At 36.7% G+C, this 18,015-nt stretch overlaps 1 protein-coding gene and 1 long non-coding RNA gene across 2 annotated transcripts in view; one reads left to right on the top strand and one right to left on the bottom strand.

The window, feature by feature from the left end:
* LOC107082854 (exostosin-1-like) overlaps positions 1-16,145 on the bottom strand; it is a 328,874-nt gene extending 312,729 nt beyond the window's left edge. The window contains exons 1-3 of the mRNA XM_015371737.1: positions 15,451-16,145; positions 14,175-14,697; positions 7,573-8,324 (exon numbers count right to left, since the gene is read on the bottom strand). Coding sequence (XP_015227223.1) covers positions 7,573-8,324; positions 14,175-14,459 — 1,037 coding nt within the window. The 5' untranslated portion in view covers positions 14,460-14,697; positions 15,451-16,145. The remainder of the gene's footprint in view (positions 1-7,572; positions 8,325-14,174; positions 14,698-15,450) is intronic.
* LOC107082859 lies at positions 434-1,129 on the top strand. The gene is made up of 3 exons (XR_001481157.1): positions 434-589; positions 681-799; positions 1,048-1,129. It is a non-coding gene; the product is annotated as an uncharacterized LOC107082859 (long non-coding RNA).
* Positions 16,146-18,015: the final 1,870 nt, after the last annotated feature.

Raw genomic sequence — 18,015 nt, forward strand, 5'->3', positions numbered from 1 at the left:
CTACCAATTAACTTAAATAGTAAGCCCAAGTCTAAAGAAAACCTAATGTGAAATAATTGTTCTCACTTCTACTAGATGCTGTCAGCACATGCAGAGCACTGCACTGCACCCACCGTGCATGCAAGGGTGCGGTTCAGCCACACTCGCAGGTCAGGCCCAGATCTGCATATCATGCAGCTCACCCTATTTGTCCTGACTACTGCAGCTGCAGGACAGCCGCCATTCTGACTCTGAGCATGTCTAAATCAAGTGCAATGTGGATGAGAGCAAGATACATCAAAAGCATTAAAAGTGTTTGAGAGCTTTGCACCTGCTCGAGCAGTGAGATGTTTTTCAGTAATACACGTTAAGGACACATATTGCATGTTGTTCCTCTAAAGGGAGTGCCGTGATAACCTTTATCTAACACCATCTCAAAAGCATCTAAAACATTCTGACACGCTAGGTAACGGCTCAAATAATGCATGAAACAAATTCTGAGCGATCTCAGCCCAGCCCATTAAAATACGGATGTATATAATAAGACACAGTCCCATAGGCGCTAGAAAACTTTCAACAGGTCCTCAACTTTGACAAAGTCTTTGACAAGGTAAATGGTGATTTAGATAATCTGTGTTGGTTTAATCTACTTTTTAGCAATCGATGTATTATAACCCAGACATAATTTTTATTCCCAGCAGAATGAGGTGTTTGACCATCTGCCTCGTCCTGTCTTTGGTCGTCATTATGGCCGAACCTGGAGAGTGTTTCTTTGGATCTTTATGGAGAGGGGTAAAATCAATTGTCCATGGATATCGAGGTAAATAAAGTTTTTGGAATTTATTGTTAACAGACATTTATCATAATGATGCAGAAACACAATTTAAGTACTAATGCAAACTGAAATGAAAACAGACATCATTTTGCCATAAGATGCGCTTATCTACTGTATTTGGGTAATTCCCTGTTACAGGTGCACATTCTTACAAATTTAAGTCTAAAGCTCAACATTACTCATTAAAAAGTTGCATTTTATTTTATTTTTTTTTTATCTATTTTTCAATGTAGCATACAGAGAGCACCGCAATCGTCAGAAAATGGAGCGGTAAGTTCCTTTTTAATAATTTATTAAATAACTGAGATATAGCACAACAAATATTGTACAGTAACTACGTTTAAGTCTATAAGATAACTTTATCTGAAGAAGTATTACAGTCATTGTAGATACATAAAAAATTATAAATGGTCATGGAGCAGTGGGTTTCCACAAAAAAATCTGGAGATTCATCTCACATAAAAATTTACTTAAAAATTATCTGACATAACAATTGAAATGCTCCCTGACACTGTAAAGACAGAGATATGAAAATTTCATAGGTTCACAAAATTATTAATGAAACCTATTTTTTAAGATATACCCAGATTTTCTTTTTGAAACTGATCCGTCCTTTGCCAGTTATTTTTATTCTGATCTAAAATGCCTCTAAGACGTGTTAAAAACACATGCAAAAAAAAAAAGTTAATCTCCTGATAATCTTGTTTTCTATTTCGTAACTTAGGGGTCAAGGAAACCAGCTGGAGGACATCAATCAGCAACAGGACCAGCGCTAAATCTCTTATTTTGCTGATATGAAACAATAAGGCTACTGCTGTTTGCTTGCATGGTAAATGATGCGTGAAAATAAAAACGTATTAATATCAAATCATGACATATTCCAGCAATTACTGCACAGTTTAAATTTTTTTTTAAATAATGCCAAATTTGATAATTTTGTAAACTTGTTTGAATAAACTTGCAAAACAAAAACTATTGTTTGGTGGTATATTATAGTAATGGATACATTTTCATATTCATTGCTGTCCCGATGGTTGTACTGGTATATATGAAAAACATTTCTGATTATACAGAAGTAAATGAAAAACAAAACCTAAGCAAATGCCAACTCTGGTGATGAAACATGTTTTTCTGGTTATTATTAAGTGCTAGTCCCTTAAAATGGATGAAAGACAAGGGAAGGAATGAGAAAACGCATTAGTCTTTGTCATAACAAATGGCAAATTCCAATAGTGTTCGTCCTCCCGCATTTGAAGGGCCAATATCATGTAAAATGGTAAAATGGTAAATGGCATGTACTTATATAGCGCCTTTTTTCAAGTTAGGAGACTTGACCAAAGCGCTTTACACTACATTCATTCACCCATTCACACACACACACACTCACACACTGATAGTGGCAAGCTACATTGTAGCCACAGCTGCCCTGGGGCTCACTGACAGAAAATAAATCAACTTTATTTTCCCTTAAGTCCTGCATGTCGCAATAATCCTTGTTTATTCAACTCTCTGAGCAGCAGCCCCTCCCTGTCCTTGAAAGATGAGTAGTGAAGACATAGAGTTGTCTTTACCTACCCCCTGCAGAAGCACTTGCCTCAACTGTGCTTCCCTTGCCCAGTAAACGAGTGCTCATTTTCTCTAATCAGCAAGCAGTGATGTGGATTTTATTTCTACTCAGAGTTAATGTCAAATAAATCAATATTGATACCTAAAGATACAGTAAAAGGTGAAAAATTACAGAAAAAAAGTTTTGCTGAATCAAAAACATGTTTATATCAAGGTAGTTTAGAAAAATGTATGCATGATCTTGTAAAAAAAATAAATTTATACTCAAAGATTTTACAAACTAAAGGTTCCGTTATAAATCTGTTCTGTAGTTATTCCATAGTAGCCATGCAAACTTGTTAATTTTCTCCAACCAAAAAATCCCACTTGCACAGTATTCATTGTAATCAACTGTTGTAGCTCTCAGACCCTTTTGGTTAGTTTATAATTTAGTCAGCAGTAGATTTTTCCTTTTGCATTACGGTTACCTCTGTTTACAACGAACATTTACAAGCAGCAGAGGTTGACTGAACAATGAAAGTATAATTCACTAAAACAAAATGAAAGCATAAATTAAATAAGTAAAATTGAAACATTTGGAGAGAAAGACCATCATTTTAAAAATTACAATAATAAAGCAATAACATGACACAGCAGGAGGCTAAATTAGTATTCGCTGAAGAAAATTTTAAACCAAACTCTGTTGAAAGCTTTTGAAAACAGGCTCCCACATTCAGATGAGATTAAAACACTAATGATCATTTTGCTCTGTCAATTTATCTGTCTCACACACAGAAAAGACAGCCATTAAACTCTGTACCAGCTGAGCTGCTTGTTTTTTTCTTGTTTATCTTAAGAAATTTAATTCATACATGATGCATCAATCATTTACTTTATGCACTTCACTTGTAAGTATGTTTTATATATCAAGTTTGAGAAATGTAAAAAAAATATATTACAGTACAATACAAACAAACTGGGGAAAAGCTGCTCTTTTTCTTCACATTCCTGTACAAAAAGAACTCATTTATGAAATACTTCATACATTTGTAAGGTGGAACACATTTTTTGCAAAGTAATTTTCGTAATCCAAGTTAATTTTTAGAATATATTATATAGATAAAGAGACCAGAAAAAAAATTACAAAAGCTTTTTGTAGACATAAAAAAGGTCAGACTAAAGTGGTCATAGAATGCAAAACCGAGTTTACATTGTCATAAATGAACAACGATAGTTCAGTGGGTGAAATGGACGTACAGAGAAGTTCAAACCCCATCGACACCTCCTCTCTCTGCAAATCTCACAATTCTAAACTTCCACCATAAAACGAGCAAATCCAAACAAAGCCCCGAATTTACGTCAACTCATGGATGTCTCCTTATTTGGTTCTGGCCTGAACTTTTGTCACACCCCGAAATTGACATACAGACCAGCCCACTGGTTCCCTGGCCCAAGAACATGAATAGAGGTAAATTTAAGACACCAGTTAAGCTGCTTAGCCTACAGTTGGGTTTACAAGAATTACAAAGCAGGCAGTTTCTCGATTGAAAATTAGCCAGAACCACGGGCGTAAATGCAGTGTTCCAGGCTGCACGGAGACTTTCCAAGGATCCGAAGACTCAACATGCATGGATTATTTTTGTGTATCAAAAGATCCCTGCAAAGTTTGATGCTCAGCTGTTCATTTGCTCTAAACATTTCACCAAAGACAGCTTTCAAAATCTTGGACAGTTCAAAGCAAGATTTGCTAAACTGCTTTTACTGAAACGAGGGGCTGTTCTGACCGTAAGGCCATCACAATCGCAAGCTGTAAGTATTAATGTGTTGCTAAGCTGTTAATAGCAATGCTAGCATATCTAGGGTGACCAGATTTGGGTTTCCTTTGAGAAAAGGAGGACACTGTGATTTTTGAGGGACGGAACCCAACCTGGAGAAGGTATTCTTCCCCCCGCCTGCCTTACCAGGCAGAAGCACGGGGCCAACAGGGTCCAGGCTATCCAGGCATCACCGGGTCGGGTTCGGTCGCTTTGTTCCCCGCTGGCTGCCTGCCCCCGTCCAACAGGGTTCCAGGACCAGCCCCGGAGCTGACAGCTCAGTTCGAATGCCTGGTGTGTTTCGACTACGTGCTGCACTGTATTCAACCAAAATCCTGGACGTTTTTTTAGGCATGAAAAGTAGAACACGTCCAGGAAAAAGAGGATGTCTGGTCACCCTACCATATCAACAATCTTGAGGTTTCAGTTAGTAAGTGCTTGTTGCTATGCATCTTTGCTGAGTAACTTTGCTCATTGTAAACCAACCAATCAGCACACAGCTCATTTACATATTCATGAACATACCATAAAAGGAAGAAAACATGTTGTTTCATTCTGGGGCTCTTAACCAGGCTTGTATTAGGGCACATAGAACAGCAAATTTGCCATTTTAAGTCCAACAAACGTTACACACCCTATTCAGAGACCTTAAGGACCAGCACCAAATACCCTATATAATCATTCTATGACTGCTTTAAAGGAGTAAGCATACAAGCATAGAAAAAGGTGCCTCTTTCTAAGGATTCTATGTTCTTCAAATTAAAACCTACCTCTCTGATAAGCTAACCAGATGATCGGGTCTCTAAAAGGTCTGAGATGTTCTAAAAAAGTTTCACCATAAAAAGCCCTTAAAGTTAACACCGTTGCTTGTTATAGTTATTTTTAGGAGTTTCCTGCATAGTTTGGACCATCTGGAAACAGCCAAGGGTGTTTTTGTTAAGATAGGTTAAAAAAAATAAGTTAAACGAGACAAATATATGGATAATCATTATATTATTTTCATTGATTTGGCGAAAGCAAATATGCCTGACATCTACAGTATTTAAAATTTTCAATCAGTTAAATATCGTTCAGCCACCTTCTGTGCTGGTTGTCAAATAACTCATGACAGTCTTATTTTCTAGTGGTGGTGTGAAACTTGTCTATTAAAGAGCTTTCAGTAAATCTAATACACTTTACTAAGTTTGCCATGCCTTAAATTAGCCTTTAGAAATAATTTTCCCATTCTATGAACGCCTAAAACTAACACATAACAATAGCTTCTGTCAATGCACTTTTAATAATTTAACAGTGTCATACTTCAACATTTCTGTACTGAAACACTGAAATTGTGAAATTTTTTATTCAAACTTGTGCCATATTTTTCTCGTGTGAAAATATGCTTATACTGTAATTTTATATGTAACTTGTTGTTGTTGCTGTTTTTTTGAGAATAAAATCAGATGAAAATTTTAAGAAGATTCTTCAAGGAAATTCTGTGTCTTTTTTATCTTGGCTGTTTTTTATACAAAGCGTCGGACTTCAACAGGTGCCTGTCATTTCACTTTTTATACCAGACCCATTCTGTTACAAAATGGAGCCATCTGCTGTTGGACTTCCCTGCATATCTGCCGTTTGTGTGCCGCTTCAAAATACCAGAGGTGAAAACTGACCTGAAACTTTAGGAAAGCATATATCAATAAGGACTGAATGGACAAAGAAAGTTACTCTTTTTTATTCTTACCCTAGATTCTAATACATGACACCAGGGTTTAAAATAGCTAATCTACTTCATGTTTATATTTAAAGAATTAAAATTCTGTTTTATGGTTTTTGCTCAGTCACACATTGGGTATAAAGTCCTTGCTCTGACCATATAAATAACAGTAATACACCAGGTCTAATAAAAAAAAAAAAAAAAGGTAGTGTTTTTTATTTGTAGGTATTGGTTGTAATTTGGAATTAAGATCCACCGATATTATACATCTCTCACATCTTCCAGTAAGGAATTTCCAGATGTTTAGCTCATGACAAATATATTAAGAGTTGACAGCAAAGATAATTGTTATTTTGATTTTATCAATGTGGTCACACTGCAAACTTACATGAAAACAAAAATCAGATAGAGAAGTTAGGAGAGATTGAATTGTACATAAAGTGTCATATCCTTAGTGGTGTTATTAAACAGGCAAACATCTCAACATCTAGATCTTTGATGCCTTCCTATAGAGAAATAATGGCACAAAAATATAGAGAAATTTGTAGAGAAAGAGTAATAGCTTGCCATGATTGAATGTTGTGGAGGAACTGGCAAATTTATCCGATCAAAGAATGCTTTGATACCAAACAAAAATGTGGTGTGATATACGGGCAGTTCATTTTAGTTAGGTGGGTTAGGCTGAGGGGAAGCACTAAAACATGCAGGAGACCAGCTCTCCACAATGGGAATTGAACAACACAGCTCCCAAACACATTTTGAACACACTCCTTACACCCTATCAGAATCAACAATAAAAAAAATTTTAAAGCAAGAAGGTTCCAATATTTCCGTAAGCTACAAAAAGCACAAATTCATTGTTCATTTTAATCAGCGGTTCACACCACTCAATTTTTTGGCAACAGCAGGTTTTTTGTTTTTTACTCAATTTAAACAAAGAAAGGAAATTCAATTTGTGGACAAAGAGTGCAAACAGGGGTGGGGGTGGGTGCTCGGTTTTATATCTAGCAGTTGTGCTTCTTTAGCTGTGAACTACAGCTGAAAGTTTGCAAACCTAACTTCTCTTCTGAGCGTCTGATTTTCATTTCTCTCTAAATGTTTTTATCTTTCAGCACAGCTTCTCAGTGATGCCTCTCTGCTCTGCAGCTGCTCTACATCCGCCACATACAAAACACTTTACAGAAAAAAGGCAAAAATGCTTATACATCTGTAGGCCTATTGCTTTTTGTCTCAGAGATGCACAGCAATAGTAAAATCCAGCTCCCATGACAATTTCTCTTTGCAAAAAAAGCACCCAGCCTGGTTGTAGAAGTAGGGTATCACAAAAAGCAGCTATTGCAAACTCTCTGAAGGAGGGTATGCAAAAAATAAATCCAGCATTTAAAGATTCACAGAGAGTGATGCTGATGCTGGGACACAATGATGCACAAACTTTCCATCTAAATAAGAGGAAGCATATTATAATGAAAGCAGCCCCGAGTGCAGCTTTGTTTTTTTTTTTATGTTCCAGACAACATAACTGACAATTCTGGTCTACTTAGTAAAAATGAGACAAGAGAAAAGAGGTGCACATTCCTTAAACTAGTCAACAAGAAAGCAGAAACTGGTTGACTTAAGTCACATATTCAGAAGAGCAGATGCTTGTCATAGACTATGGCTAAAGGGATCATAAAAGGGAAAGAGATCAAGAAAAGTAGTCTTACTTTGAGTAGTCTTCATTATCCCGGTCACAGCGGGAGTCTTTGTGCTTCTCCCAGTCTTTGCCATGTTTACATGTGGTTAGTAAAATAATATCTTCCCCGTTGTGGATGTGATAGAGAGCGTTTCTTGTCTCTGAACCAATGCCGGTCAGGTATCGCTTCCCTTTAAAAACCAGCTGGTATTTCCTGGAGGGCGATGCGTCATTGAGTGTTAGATAACCCGTTGACCCTCCTTTAAGTGGGTGATCTTTGGAGAAGAGAGGGATGGATATATCAAAGTTTGGTCTGAAGTTGGCCACATCTGCACTGGCCTTTGCCAGCATCGATTGGCCCACTTCAAATCCCAAATCCTCTGAGTAGTCTGGCCAGGTACCCGAGTACAGATTAAATATAAGGTGGTTCCTGCCATCATTCCACGTTGGCAGGCTGTGGATGCGGGATCTGACGTTCTGTACGTACTGAGCTGAGAGCTGATCCCTGTCCAATGTGTCCACGGCCAGAATGAACAGACAGGCTCGGGAGGGGTCAGTGGTGTGGAAGCGAGATTCCCTGATGGAGGATAGGATCTTCTGGTAGGTCTCAGAGATCTCATCCCCTCTCTGCGGAGGGTAGATGTAAACCCTGAAGCCCGACTGACAACGTGAAAAGTCAAAACAGGTTTCCATGCGGCAACGCTTGTTTTTGTAGATGATATCTCGGATTGCCCTTCGTTCATGAGGAGAGGTGTGCTGGTGATGGAGCTGAGGGCTGTCCTCCTGCGTTAACAGACAAACACAGGTTGGATAATTAGATTTAAAAAAGAAACATAAGAAATGCCTTTATCATTTATCAATCTATAAAATTAGGATGATGTTTAACCAGCAGAAAAATATCCTAAAGAAAGCAGGAAAAAACAATGGAGCAGGTAGATTTCTGCAGGTGCAGACCCAGCACCACACTTGCATTGAGGTAGTGAACCTCAGTGACTCTGGGTGTTCATCTGAACAATAAAATTATCTGAAGTCAAAACACTGATCTTCTGGAGGGCAGGGGTAGCTACCGCATACCTTTCTGATGTGGGAGCAATATCTTACCTACAGTTGAAAGGAAGCAGTCTGTAAAGTTCATCATGAAAGCCAACTCTGTCCAAAGATGCCTCCTAAATCTGATGCAGGTGGTGCAAGAGCGAATGACTAAAGTATCTGCTCTGCAGATAGGTTAATATCTATCAGTTACAGAACTGATGAGCTCCTCCAATGACAGACTGATGTACAACAATTTTCTCTGGTATTACAAGTTTGCCCTTATTGTAAAGACTCTTATTCTTGATTTGTGTTTAATATATTTTCATCTGTGTCTATCTGCATGTTTTAATTTGCCTATCACTTTGCTGCTGATTCATGTGAATTCTTTCACAGGAGGATATTTATATAAAGGATATTTACATTCTATTTTCAAACTGAGTTTATTTTCAGAGCTACTATTCTTTCGGATAATGAAATTTTTTTTTCTGGTCATCATTTTGCTATAAAGAGGCATTTATGAGAACATTTATTATTACATAAAGTCCAATTAAAAAGTACAAGGTCAAACTAAGTAATAGGGAAAATAAGAGTAGATAAAAGGAATGCCAAGTTTGAACACAATCTTTTCAAATACTTTGTCAATAAGTCGAGACTCTCCATCCAAAATAAATCAAAAGAAGCTCACTTCAGAGTCCAGGAGCAAAAGTTTGGACGGAGCCATTTCCCTCAAGTTTTTTTTGACCTGGTCTTTGATAATGACAAAGTGTAGTCAGACATCCTTGGGGATTGAAATGGAATATATAGCTTTAACTTTTCATTTATATAGGTACAGTATTGACCCTGCTGGGCTTAGGATTTGACAGGAATTTAAATATGAAAAGATACCTGGTGCAGACTTAAAAAAAAATATCTCCTCCTATTGGTTTTCAAAAACAACTGAAGGCATTCAAGGACTTTTTTGTTGTTTCATATAAAACTTTATATACAGACTAGAGGATATAAATGCATGAATACTAATCTTAAGTCTGTGTTTTCACACAAACATTCTTAGTTTGGAAACATTTATTTAAGGATCAAAAACAAGTATTTTTTAAGTGTAATTCAGTAAAATCTTATTGGTTTAAATCAAGACTTAAACACCTTAAGTTTGGTTTGACAACCAAGTTAAAAAGTTCTATTCGTTGTCTGATCAGGGCGACCAATTCTGAGCCATGTTCAACCATAAGGTAAAATGTATGTTATAGATTTATCTTTATGAAATACCAGGCCGGTCTTCCTTCTTTAAGAACTGTTAACATATAGTCATGAACCCTTAGTAAGTACACTAAACATACAAAGTGTTGTTAGTAATTATCAAGCTTTCAACATAATCCTGCTTTAATCATCCAGTTTGCAATGATTCACTAAATACTTTAAAGATACAATCAGGAAATGATCAGAAAAGGTTTTTATTTTAGCAGAACAAAAAGATGCGACCCTTTTGTAAAAAGAAATTTTGAGAGATAAATAATATCTGACTTTAAGCAAAGAATTCTGTGCATCTCCTTTTGCAAAAACTACATTTCCCTTTTTCCTGGACGATAAAACAAAGCAGAGTCCAAGAAGGCCTGATACCAAGCTGGTATAAACAACATGTTTGCAAAAGACATTCATTTGGAAGTCTGTGTTTAATTAAAGTGAAGATTAAATCAGTCAGCCTTCCGTGACAATGATCTTCCCCATGAGAGATATTTATTGCAAAACTAAATGTGTTAATTGGCAATATGAAAATCTGTACCTCAGCCATAGATTCCAACAATTTCACCAGTTCATTAGAGTGACCATTTAAACAGAAAGGTGTATTTTACATTTACGGACCCTGCTGAGATTTGAACAAAATATTTTCTTTATGCAATCTAAAATTAGGCAGCATCCTCTTAACGATGTAGTTTAAAGCGTAAAATAACTACTAAGACAAAGAACATCTAATCAGGCCTTTTGAGGTAAATCATAGAAATTGTATGTATCTTTGAAAATACCAACCTTTACATAAATGTAAAAAGGTGAGTCATAATTAAATTATTAGATGCTGTATTTAGACCTGAAAATAATACACGTTTTATCTTGTAACATCATCTAATGATTATCTATACCTGCTTGTTTCTGCTTGGGATGGGTTGGTAACCCTGGACAGGTTTTTTACACTTTACTCCTTTTCAAAATTAATATAAAGATTAAAACTTGAACATCAGGTATCAGAAGCATGACAAAAAGGAGAGGGCACATTTTACGTTTCTGTGTTTAAAATTCAGCTGGGAAATATTCTGCATGGAGGTTAATATCCTCACTGTATTGGTTTGGTTGTTTTACCAAAGTTATACTTTTTTAGCTCAGGTTAATTAATCAATCTAATGCTTTCCTTAGATCTAACAGCCCTACACTGGTTGCCTCTGAGATCTGGGATAGAGTTCTTCTAATCAATATAAAGCTGTTAATGACACCTTGCCTATCATTGAAGCCGTGTAATTACCACACAGCCCCACAAGACATCAGCACACAGTAGATGGAGGCATTTTAAACTTCCATCAGAACCTCAGTGTCCAAACTTAGAGGTTGTTAAGCTTCTATCCTATTACTTTAGTTTCAAATCCAGAATCTTTCTTAAAAGCCCTGTTCATTTCTGAGGAAAAGTTGTTTTTTTTTTGGCATTATATTATGTTTTTGTGTTTCTTATGTATTTAACAAGTCTCTGATTTAATAATTGTACTTATTTACTTTTAATTATGTGCAAATTGTTAGTCTGTTTTACATTTTTTTTGGCACATATTGCTCGTATTTTGCTCCCAAACCAACTGAAAGATGCTCTGAAATTTAAATTAAGGGGAATCTTATCACTCTTAATTCAAACTTCTAGATAAATAATTCGTGCATACATAGATATATGCAAATTTATTCATATGGTTCATCTGATAATTACATTAGGAAATTGTGTAAAACTGGGACAGTAAATGTTTCATAAATCATTATTTAGGAAAGGAAGGTATTAATGGAAAATTACTTGCAGCATTAGATTAGTTGAGTCTTTTTCTCTTTCATTGCTAAATTGATTATATCTGGCCAGGGTAACTCATTACAAGAAAAAGCAGTGGGAATTAATACAAGTATCACTCACTAAAGACCTTCTTTAAGACAAATTAGATTAATATGACATGTCTGGACCATAAGGTGTGATATTCCAGGACATGTCGACCCTTATTCTGGATTTTAACTATGGACAAGAAGCATGTGTTGTTACCCATACGGTACATATAAACAGATTATCAAATGCGGGTATATAAGATCTTTTACTCATATTTTATTCAGAGGACCATGGAGTTCCACCTTGAAATGAAATGCAAACCAGAGGTGTACTGTAGGTGTGCTAATTAGAAGCTCAGACCTGGTGTGAGACCGAAACAGGATATAAATTCAGCAAAACAATAAAGAGGTGTGAACTCTCACAAATCAAAACATTTACTTCCTTTCAGATTTCCTTTGTTTTTTTCGTTTGTTTTTTGTTTGTTTGTTGTTGTTGTTGTTTTTTTGGGTTATTATAAATGCTTACAAGCACCAGAATAGAGGGATTTTTAAACACTACACCAAGACAAAAAAAAAGCAGCTTTGAGATTATTTCTTTAGGAGGAACAATATATACACACCAACTTGGATCTATGGGAAAATACATTATATTTATTAAAGGTCTAATTTACTGGGATTATCCACAATTTTTGGTTCAGTCTCACAAGCAGCACCTGAGGCTGATTACTGTTTAGTCGGTAAAATCAAGCAATCACTCTTCTGACAACATACAGTTTTGCAAGCAAAGATCTTAAAAAGCAATACCTAATGGTAAAATTAAATCACTGATATTTAGAAAAAGGTAAGAACACCCCACATAAAGCATTCCAGAAAACTCCATGAAGAGCCATTCACCACGAATGAAGAAAACTGGGAACAGTGGGGAATCCTGCAAAAAGTGCCCATCCTACCATATCATAATTACTCCACTGTACTGCACTGATGAGTCAGGTCACAGAAAACCCCAGAACAGGGCCTAAAGCAATAAAGATCATTGTGCATCATAAAATATATGCAAAAAGACAGAGAAATAGCGGCTCAAAAGCAAAAGCCTCAACTGAGCACAGTGGGAGGGTAACACCCTAAGAACTAAGGAAAAAAAGGTGATTTTTTTTTTAACGGCAAACTGCTACATCCAGTGTGAAGCAGAAAAAGAGCATTATACACACAGTTAAACATGGAAGTAGTAGTGTGTTGGTTCAAGATATGGAAAGATTATTGTAGCCGACTAACACATGAATAATGCCAGAAAATCAAGCATCAATTTTTTAAACCTGAGGCTAAGACATGCACATGTTATGAGCAAAATGTTAACAGTTTTGTGTAAACTGGACAAAAACCATCTTAGTACTGCCGTCTTTGGGTTGAAACCTGACTACCACATCAGATTTTTTCTCCTGGGTTAAAATTAGAACATGTAGCTGTCTTAGTCACAGCTACATGTTTAGTTTTGACAGCGCATTTGATTTACCTCAGAGCCTAGAAATGGGATGACATAAACTCTAGAGGTGAAAACTGACAGCGTTCCAGTTTGCTGCTGGTAGACGCTTGTACTCTCAGTTTTTCGTCTTTGGGCTCAATAGTCACTGTTACAACCATAACAATGACAAAGCAAGCACTGTTCTTCATGGTAATCTGATTAATAATTGAGCGAACAATAAAAACCATCTCAGTCTGACATGCCACCTTAAGGAGTCAGTCATTAGCGTGAGCATAACAAGCAATAATCATTTGCCTTCTTTGGGTATCTATTGAGTCATCTATTTATCAGCAAATATAACATTAATTTAGGTACTTAGATTTTTCGGTCAAATAAAATTTCTTTTCATGGACTTCACCCCTGCTTATTGCATTCTGCTCATGGACCTCTTGGCCAACCAAGTGAAGTCCACTTCACAATGAATCTCTGATTTTGGTTGAATTTTTAAAAATTTGTCTGGGGACAGGATTATGCATTTTCATTGGATTTAGTTATATTTGAATTTATGTGGGACAATAATCAAAAGTAGACTAGCAAGCCCACCTGTGACTGAATCAAAACACAAAATGAGGGTTTTGTAGTGACCAAGACGATCTTTATATAATCTGATTGAGATGTTGAGAAATGACCATGAATAGAACATTTGGGGTTAATAACTATAAAGGAATGGATTAAAAATAACGGGGCAAAAACAAATGGCCAAAATTCCTCCATAAAGTTAGAAAAATGCTCATTATTGTTTGTCATAAAACTCCTTCACAATCTAACTGGTTGAAAGGGGTTAACCTTTGGTACAGATAATTTTGAGTAATTTTTTCATCCCTTTATAAAGAGCCATTTCTCAAATACCTTTTGTCTGAATGAGCTGAAAGATTTGATTGTGACAAAATAGGAAAAACAAATAGAAAACAGCATTATATTTAAAAACTAATTACTAACTTCGCTTTGATTTTTAACCTTGATCATTGTTTAAAAGCTTGTTTTAAACAGCCTCTTTTTGCTATTTATTTAAAATGTGTCCTTACCTCTTGTTCTCCTCCCTCCAGGTACGGTTCCAGCACCTCGATCAGCTCTGGCCAGCGTCTTGCAGGTCTGGATGGGAGTCTCTGAGGCAAGGGCTGGGGCTGGTAGAACTCCTGCCTCTGGTAGTAGTACTGGTAGTCCTGCTGGTGGTACTGGTGATACTGGGGAATCTGGGGATAATGGTATGACTGCTGCTGGAACTCCCCAATTTGCAGACCCCACAGGTAGATGAGGAAAAGTAGACCAACCACCACAGACACAAGCAGGTACCGCTTCTTGGCCTGCATGTGTGCTGCGGGATGAAGAAGGAGGAGGAGGTGGTGTGTCTCAGTGTGGGGAGAAAAAAAGGATGAAGAGAGAAATTTGGACGTTATGGAGGAGAGATGATGGCAAATAGATGAGGAAAGATGGAGGAAAAGGAACAAGATTGAGTACAAGGAAAATGATAAAGAGAGGGGTTTGAGGGAGTTGGATGTGGGACACTTCTCTATCCGCAGTTCAGCATTTTGAGATTTTTGGCGGTTACTGAAAGAAAAAGAAAAACTGAAACATTAATCAGGAGCTCAGTTAAAACTGTAGTTCTGATAAGATAATCTGCAAAGAAAAGATATTCTTTTAACTTTTCATTTGTAGATTGTAACACATAGATCTACACAGACAGGGTGTGATTTTAGTTGGATCCATTTCTAATCTATTTATGTGCAAAATTGCTTCTGCAAACAACTGTATAAAACTAAATTGATTAATATTGAAGTGCAACAAAGAAAATGTGTAAATGGAAAACAAAAGAGAAAACACTAAATCAATGAAGAAAGTCAATCTATGAGAATAAAACGAAAGTAAAAGTTAATGTTCAAAAAATAGTAGCCACAAAAATAAATACAAAGACATTAAATAAATAAAAAAACATTATAAATGTTTTTTTTTTTTGACAATTGCAGAAAAAAAGTGATACAATTTTAAAATGAGAAATTTAAACACTGGTAAAGAAAATTAAAAAAAATAAATTATTGATAGCTTTTCTTGATTTGATCATTTTTTAAATTCTTAAACTTTTATATGCTAGATTTCATCAGCTCTTTAAATCAAGCAGCTAAAACAGATTCATACATAAATGACTTTATCAAGTTTTCTACCGCATTTTTTGTTATTTGTTTTGTGCAACCTGATTTTGGTTTTCAACCTGGAAAACTATTCTGTTAAATAAATTGTAATATTCCAAAACTTGTGTTAATTTTGCAAGAGTTTTTCTTTGCATGGAGATAAAGATGAACTTACCTGTTTAAATAAAACTGCTATGGTTCCGGGGCGGATCTGGGTGTTTGCTGCTCTCCCCTCCAGCCTGAGCAGGGCTCCACAGATGGGAAACACATTCTCCATTAACCTGCAGAATTACACATCCATTCACGAACTCTCGGACCTTTAATAAACCCACGTGTAGGAGCGCATCACTGAGCTCAATGTACAGCAAGAAACCAAACAGGGAGCGCTGTTTCCATCCTCCACCGCAAACTTTTCTCCACCAAGAAGGAACCCCGCTGAGCGCTCCTCATCTGTCTCCAATCTGAAAACGCAGCTCCGTTTGAAGGGCAAGAACTTGCAAGCAGCATCCATCCAGAATCAACACAGCATCCCCATCTCCAATCAGCCTCTCCACCATCCCCTCCTTCCAGGAAAAACACCAGCAAACTTTGGATGGATGGCAATCCGCGCTCCTCCACCTGTGCGCCGCGCTGACATTTAATAGGGAAACATCGCCGCGTCAGGTGAGTTAAGAGAGATAACCGTCAATAAAATCCCCTTAAGAGGCGACTTCAGGTCCAAGTGAGCGGAGGGCAGACGGCAGTTCTGTGTGAGATGAAAGTAAAGCACCAGATAAACCTCAGCGGTGTTTACGCGCGTTCTGGTGAGTCGCTCCTGGCTGAGCAGCGCTTTCCAGCTGCCCTCCACGTTTCCATGTTGACATCCTCAGCTGGATCTGCGCTGCAGCATCAGCAGCATCAGCAGCATCCTCCTCCAGCAGCAGAGGTAGCAGCAGCGCTGATAAGCCAGACAGCAGCGGGCTGGGGGGGGGGGATGAACGGGACGTCTGCTGGCTCCGATAAGGTATTAGAGCTCACCATTTACCAACACTGGCCCTGTTTACCTATTTACCAGCGAGTAAATATAAAATAAAATAAAATAAAATAAAAAAAAGCAAGACATATTTGACTTAAAACACAACAATAAGTTTTGCCTCTATTTATTAATTTATCTATAATATATATTTTTTTATTTAATATCATTGTCTGTGTCTGGATGTTTCACTTTAAATCCGTTATAACGCAAAAGTTAACTAATGAGGTTGGTCAAATCTGTGCATGTCAGGCTGGAGTATTTTTTTGCATCTTATAATTTCTGATATTTAATTCTCATAACTTAAATAAAATTATTCACATATAGCTGGCAGCTGAAAGGTTAGTGGATCCACATCTTGCTTTCCAGAACCCAGGAGTCCTATTTTTTTTTTAAATGCAAAGGAACTTTTGTAATCTGTCTACTAAAAGATGTTTCAGTTTTAAATTTCAGCAACATGTTTTTAATTTGCCCGGAGCTTTATTTATGTATGTCTATATTTCATATAAATACAGTAATATCTGAAAAAAATTCTAATTAATTTCAGAGAAGGAGGCGATGTCAAATCATGATCCGCCTATTGTTGTATCAAATAGCGCCATCTTGTGGCCATAGTGTTATTTCTAGGACTCAGGAAATATTAAGCACAGTAAAAACGTATAGAGACTGACAGAAATCCCGTTTTGAATATCTACAGATTACGTTCTGTTATATCTATCTCACAAATTGTTATTGAAAAATAAATCAGAATAATGACAATCTCAGTAAGTTGTCAGTGAGATAGTATTCTTGCCATAGACTCTCATTGTCAGTGTTCTTGATCCCTGTGCTTCTGAGTTATCACTTTTACTTTGTGTCATATTCTATCATCCTTAGAAAGTAGTTGTTTATCAAATTTTGCTCCAGAACAGGGTACTATAGATATTTTTATGCCATTCTTTACTATTTAAAGCAAGTTTTGGACAAACTGGACGACTCCACTGAGCAGTGGTCTCAGTGATGCATCGTCATCAGCCTCGAAGAGAACTAATGGTAATGTTCACCTTCTTGTTTCAAGATTGTGCTTCTTTCCTCAAGCCCAAACAGTCTGACTAAAAATTATTAGAATAAATAAACATCCATGTCATGCACTGTAACCAAAGTATTTCCAACAGCATTTAAGCCTACCTTTAATATTTTAATTTCCTTGCTTATTTGCAAACTAATTGACACCAAGCCAGCTTTTTAAAGTCTGCCTCAATTGATGAGAGCAGAAACAGACATTTCCTTGCTGCCATTTCTGAGCAAGCTCTGCACTGGCGTTCAGCATTTGTCCAGAGTCAAATTCTTAACAGACCTGTAAGACAGCATCTAATACATAAAAACAACTTTTCGATTAAATGTATTTTAATAAGCTTAATTATTGCATTACATCTGCTCACTCTTCCATACAACATAGTGTCATTATATTGGTAGCAACATCAGGAAAGACCGATAATTAAATCTGGGCCAATATTAACAGCTGATGATGAGTTTCCTCGAGTTGGTGTTTTTGATTCGTAAGGGGGAATGGAGTGGATAATAATGATGCCATCGATGATTTGGTGTGTTCAGCTGGAGCAGATAGGAAACGCCAGCCCTGTGTCATCGGATATTGATTTTTGCAGAGATTTTCATATCAGTGCATTCCTAGTTCCTACTGCTGAAACTTTGCAAAAATATTGAAAAACTCTGAGGTAATTACTTTTG

The sequence above is a fragment of the Cyprinodon variegatus genome, unplaced genomic scaffold, assembly GCF_000732505.1.
Source record: "Cyprinodon variegatus isolate N-32 unplaced genomic scaffold, C_variegatus-1.0 Scaffold64, whole genome shotgun sequence".
NCBI classification, from domain to species: Eukaryota; Metazoa; Chordata; class Actinopteri; order Cyprinodontiformes; family Cyprinodontidae; genus Cyprinodon; species Cyprinodon variegatus.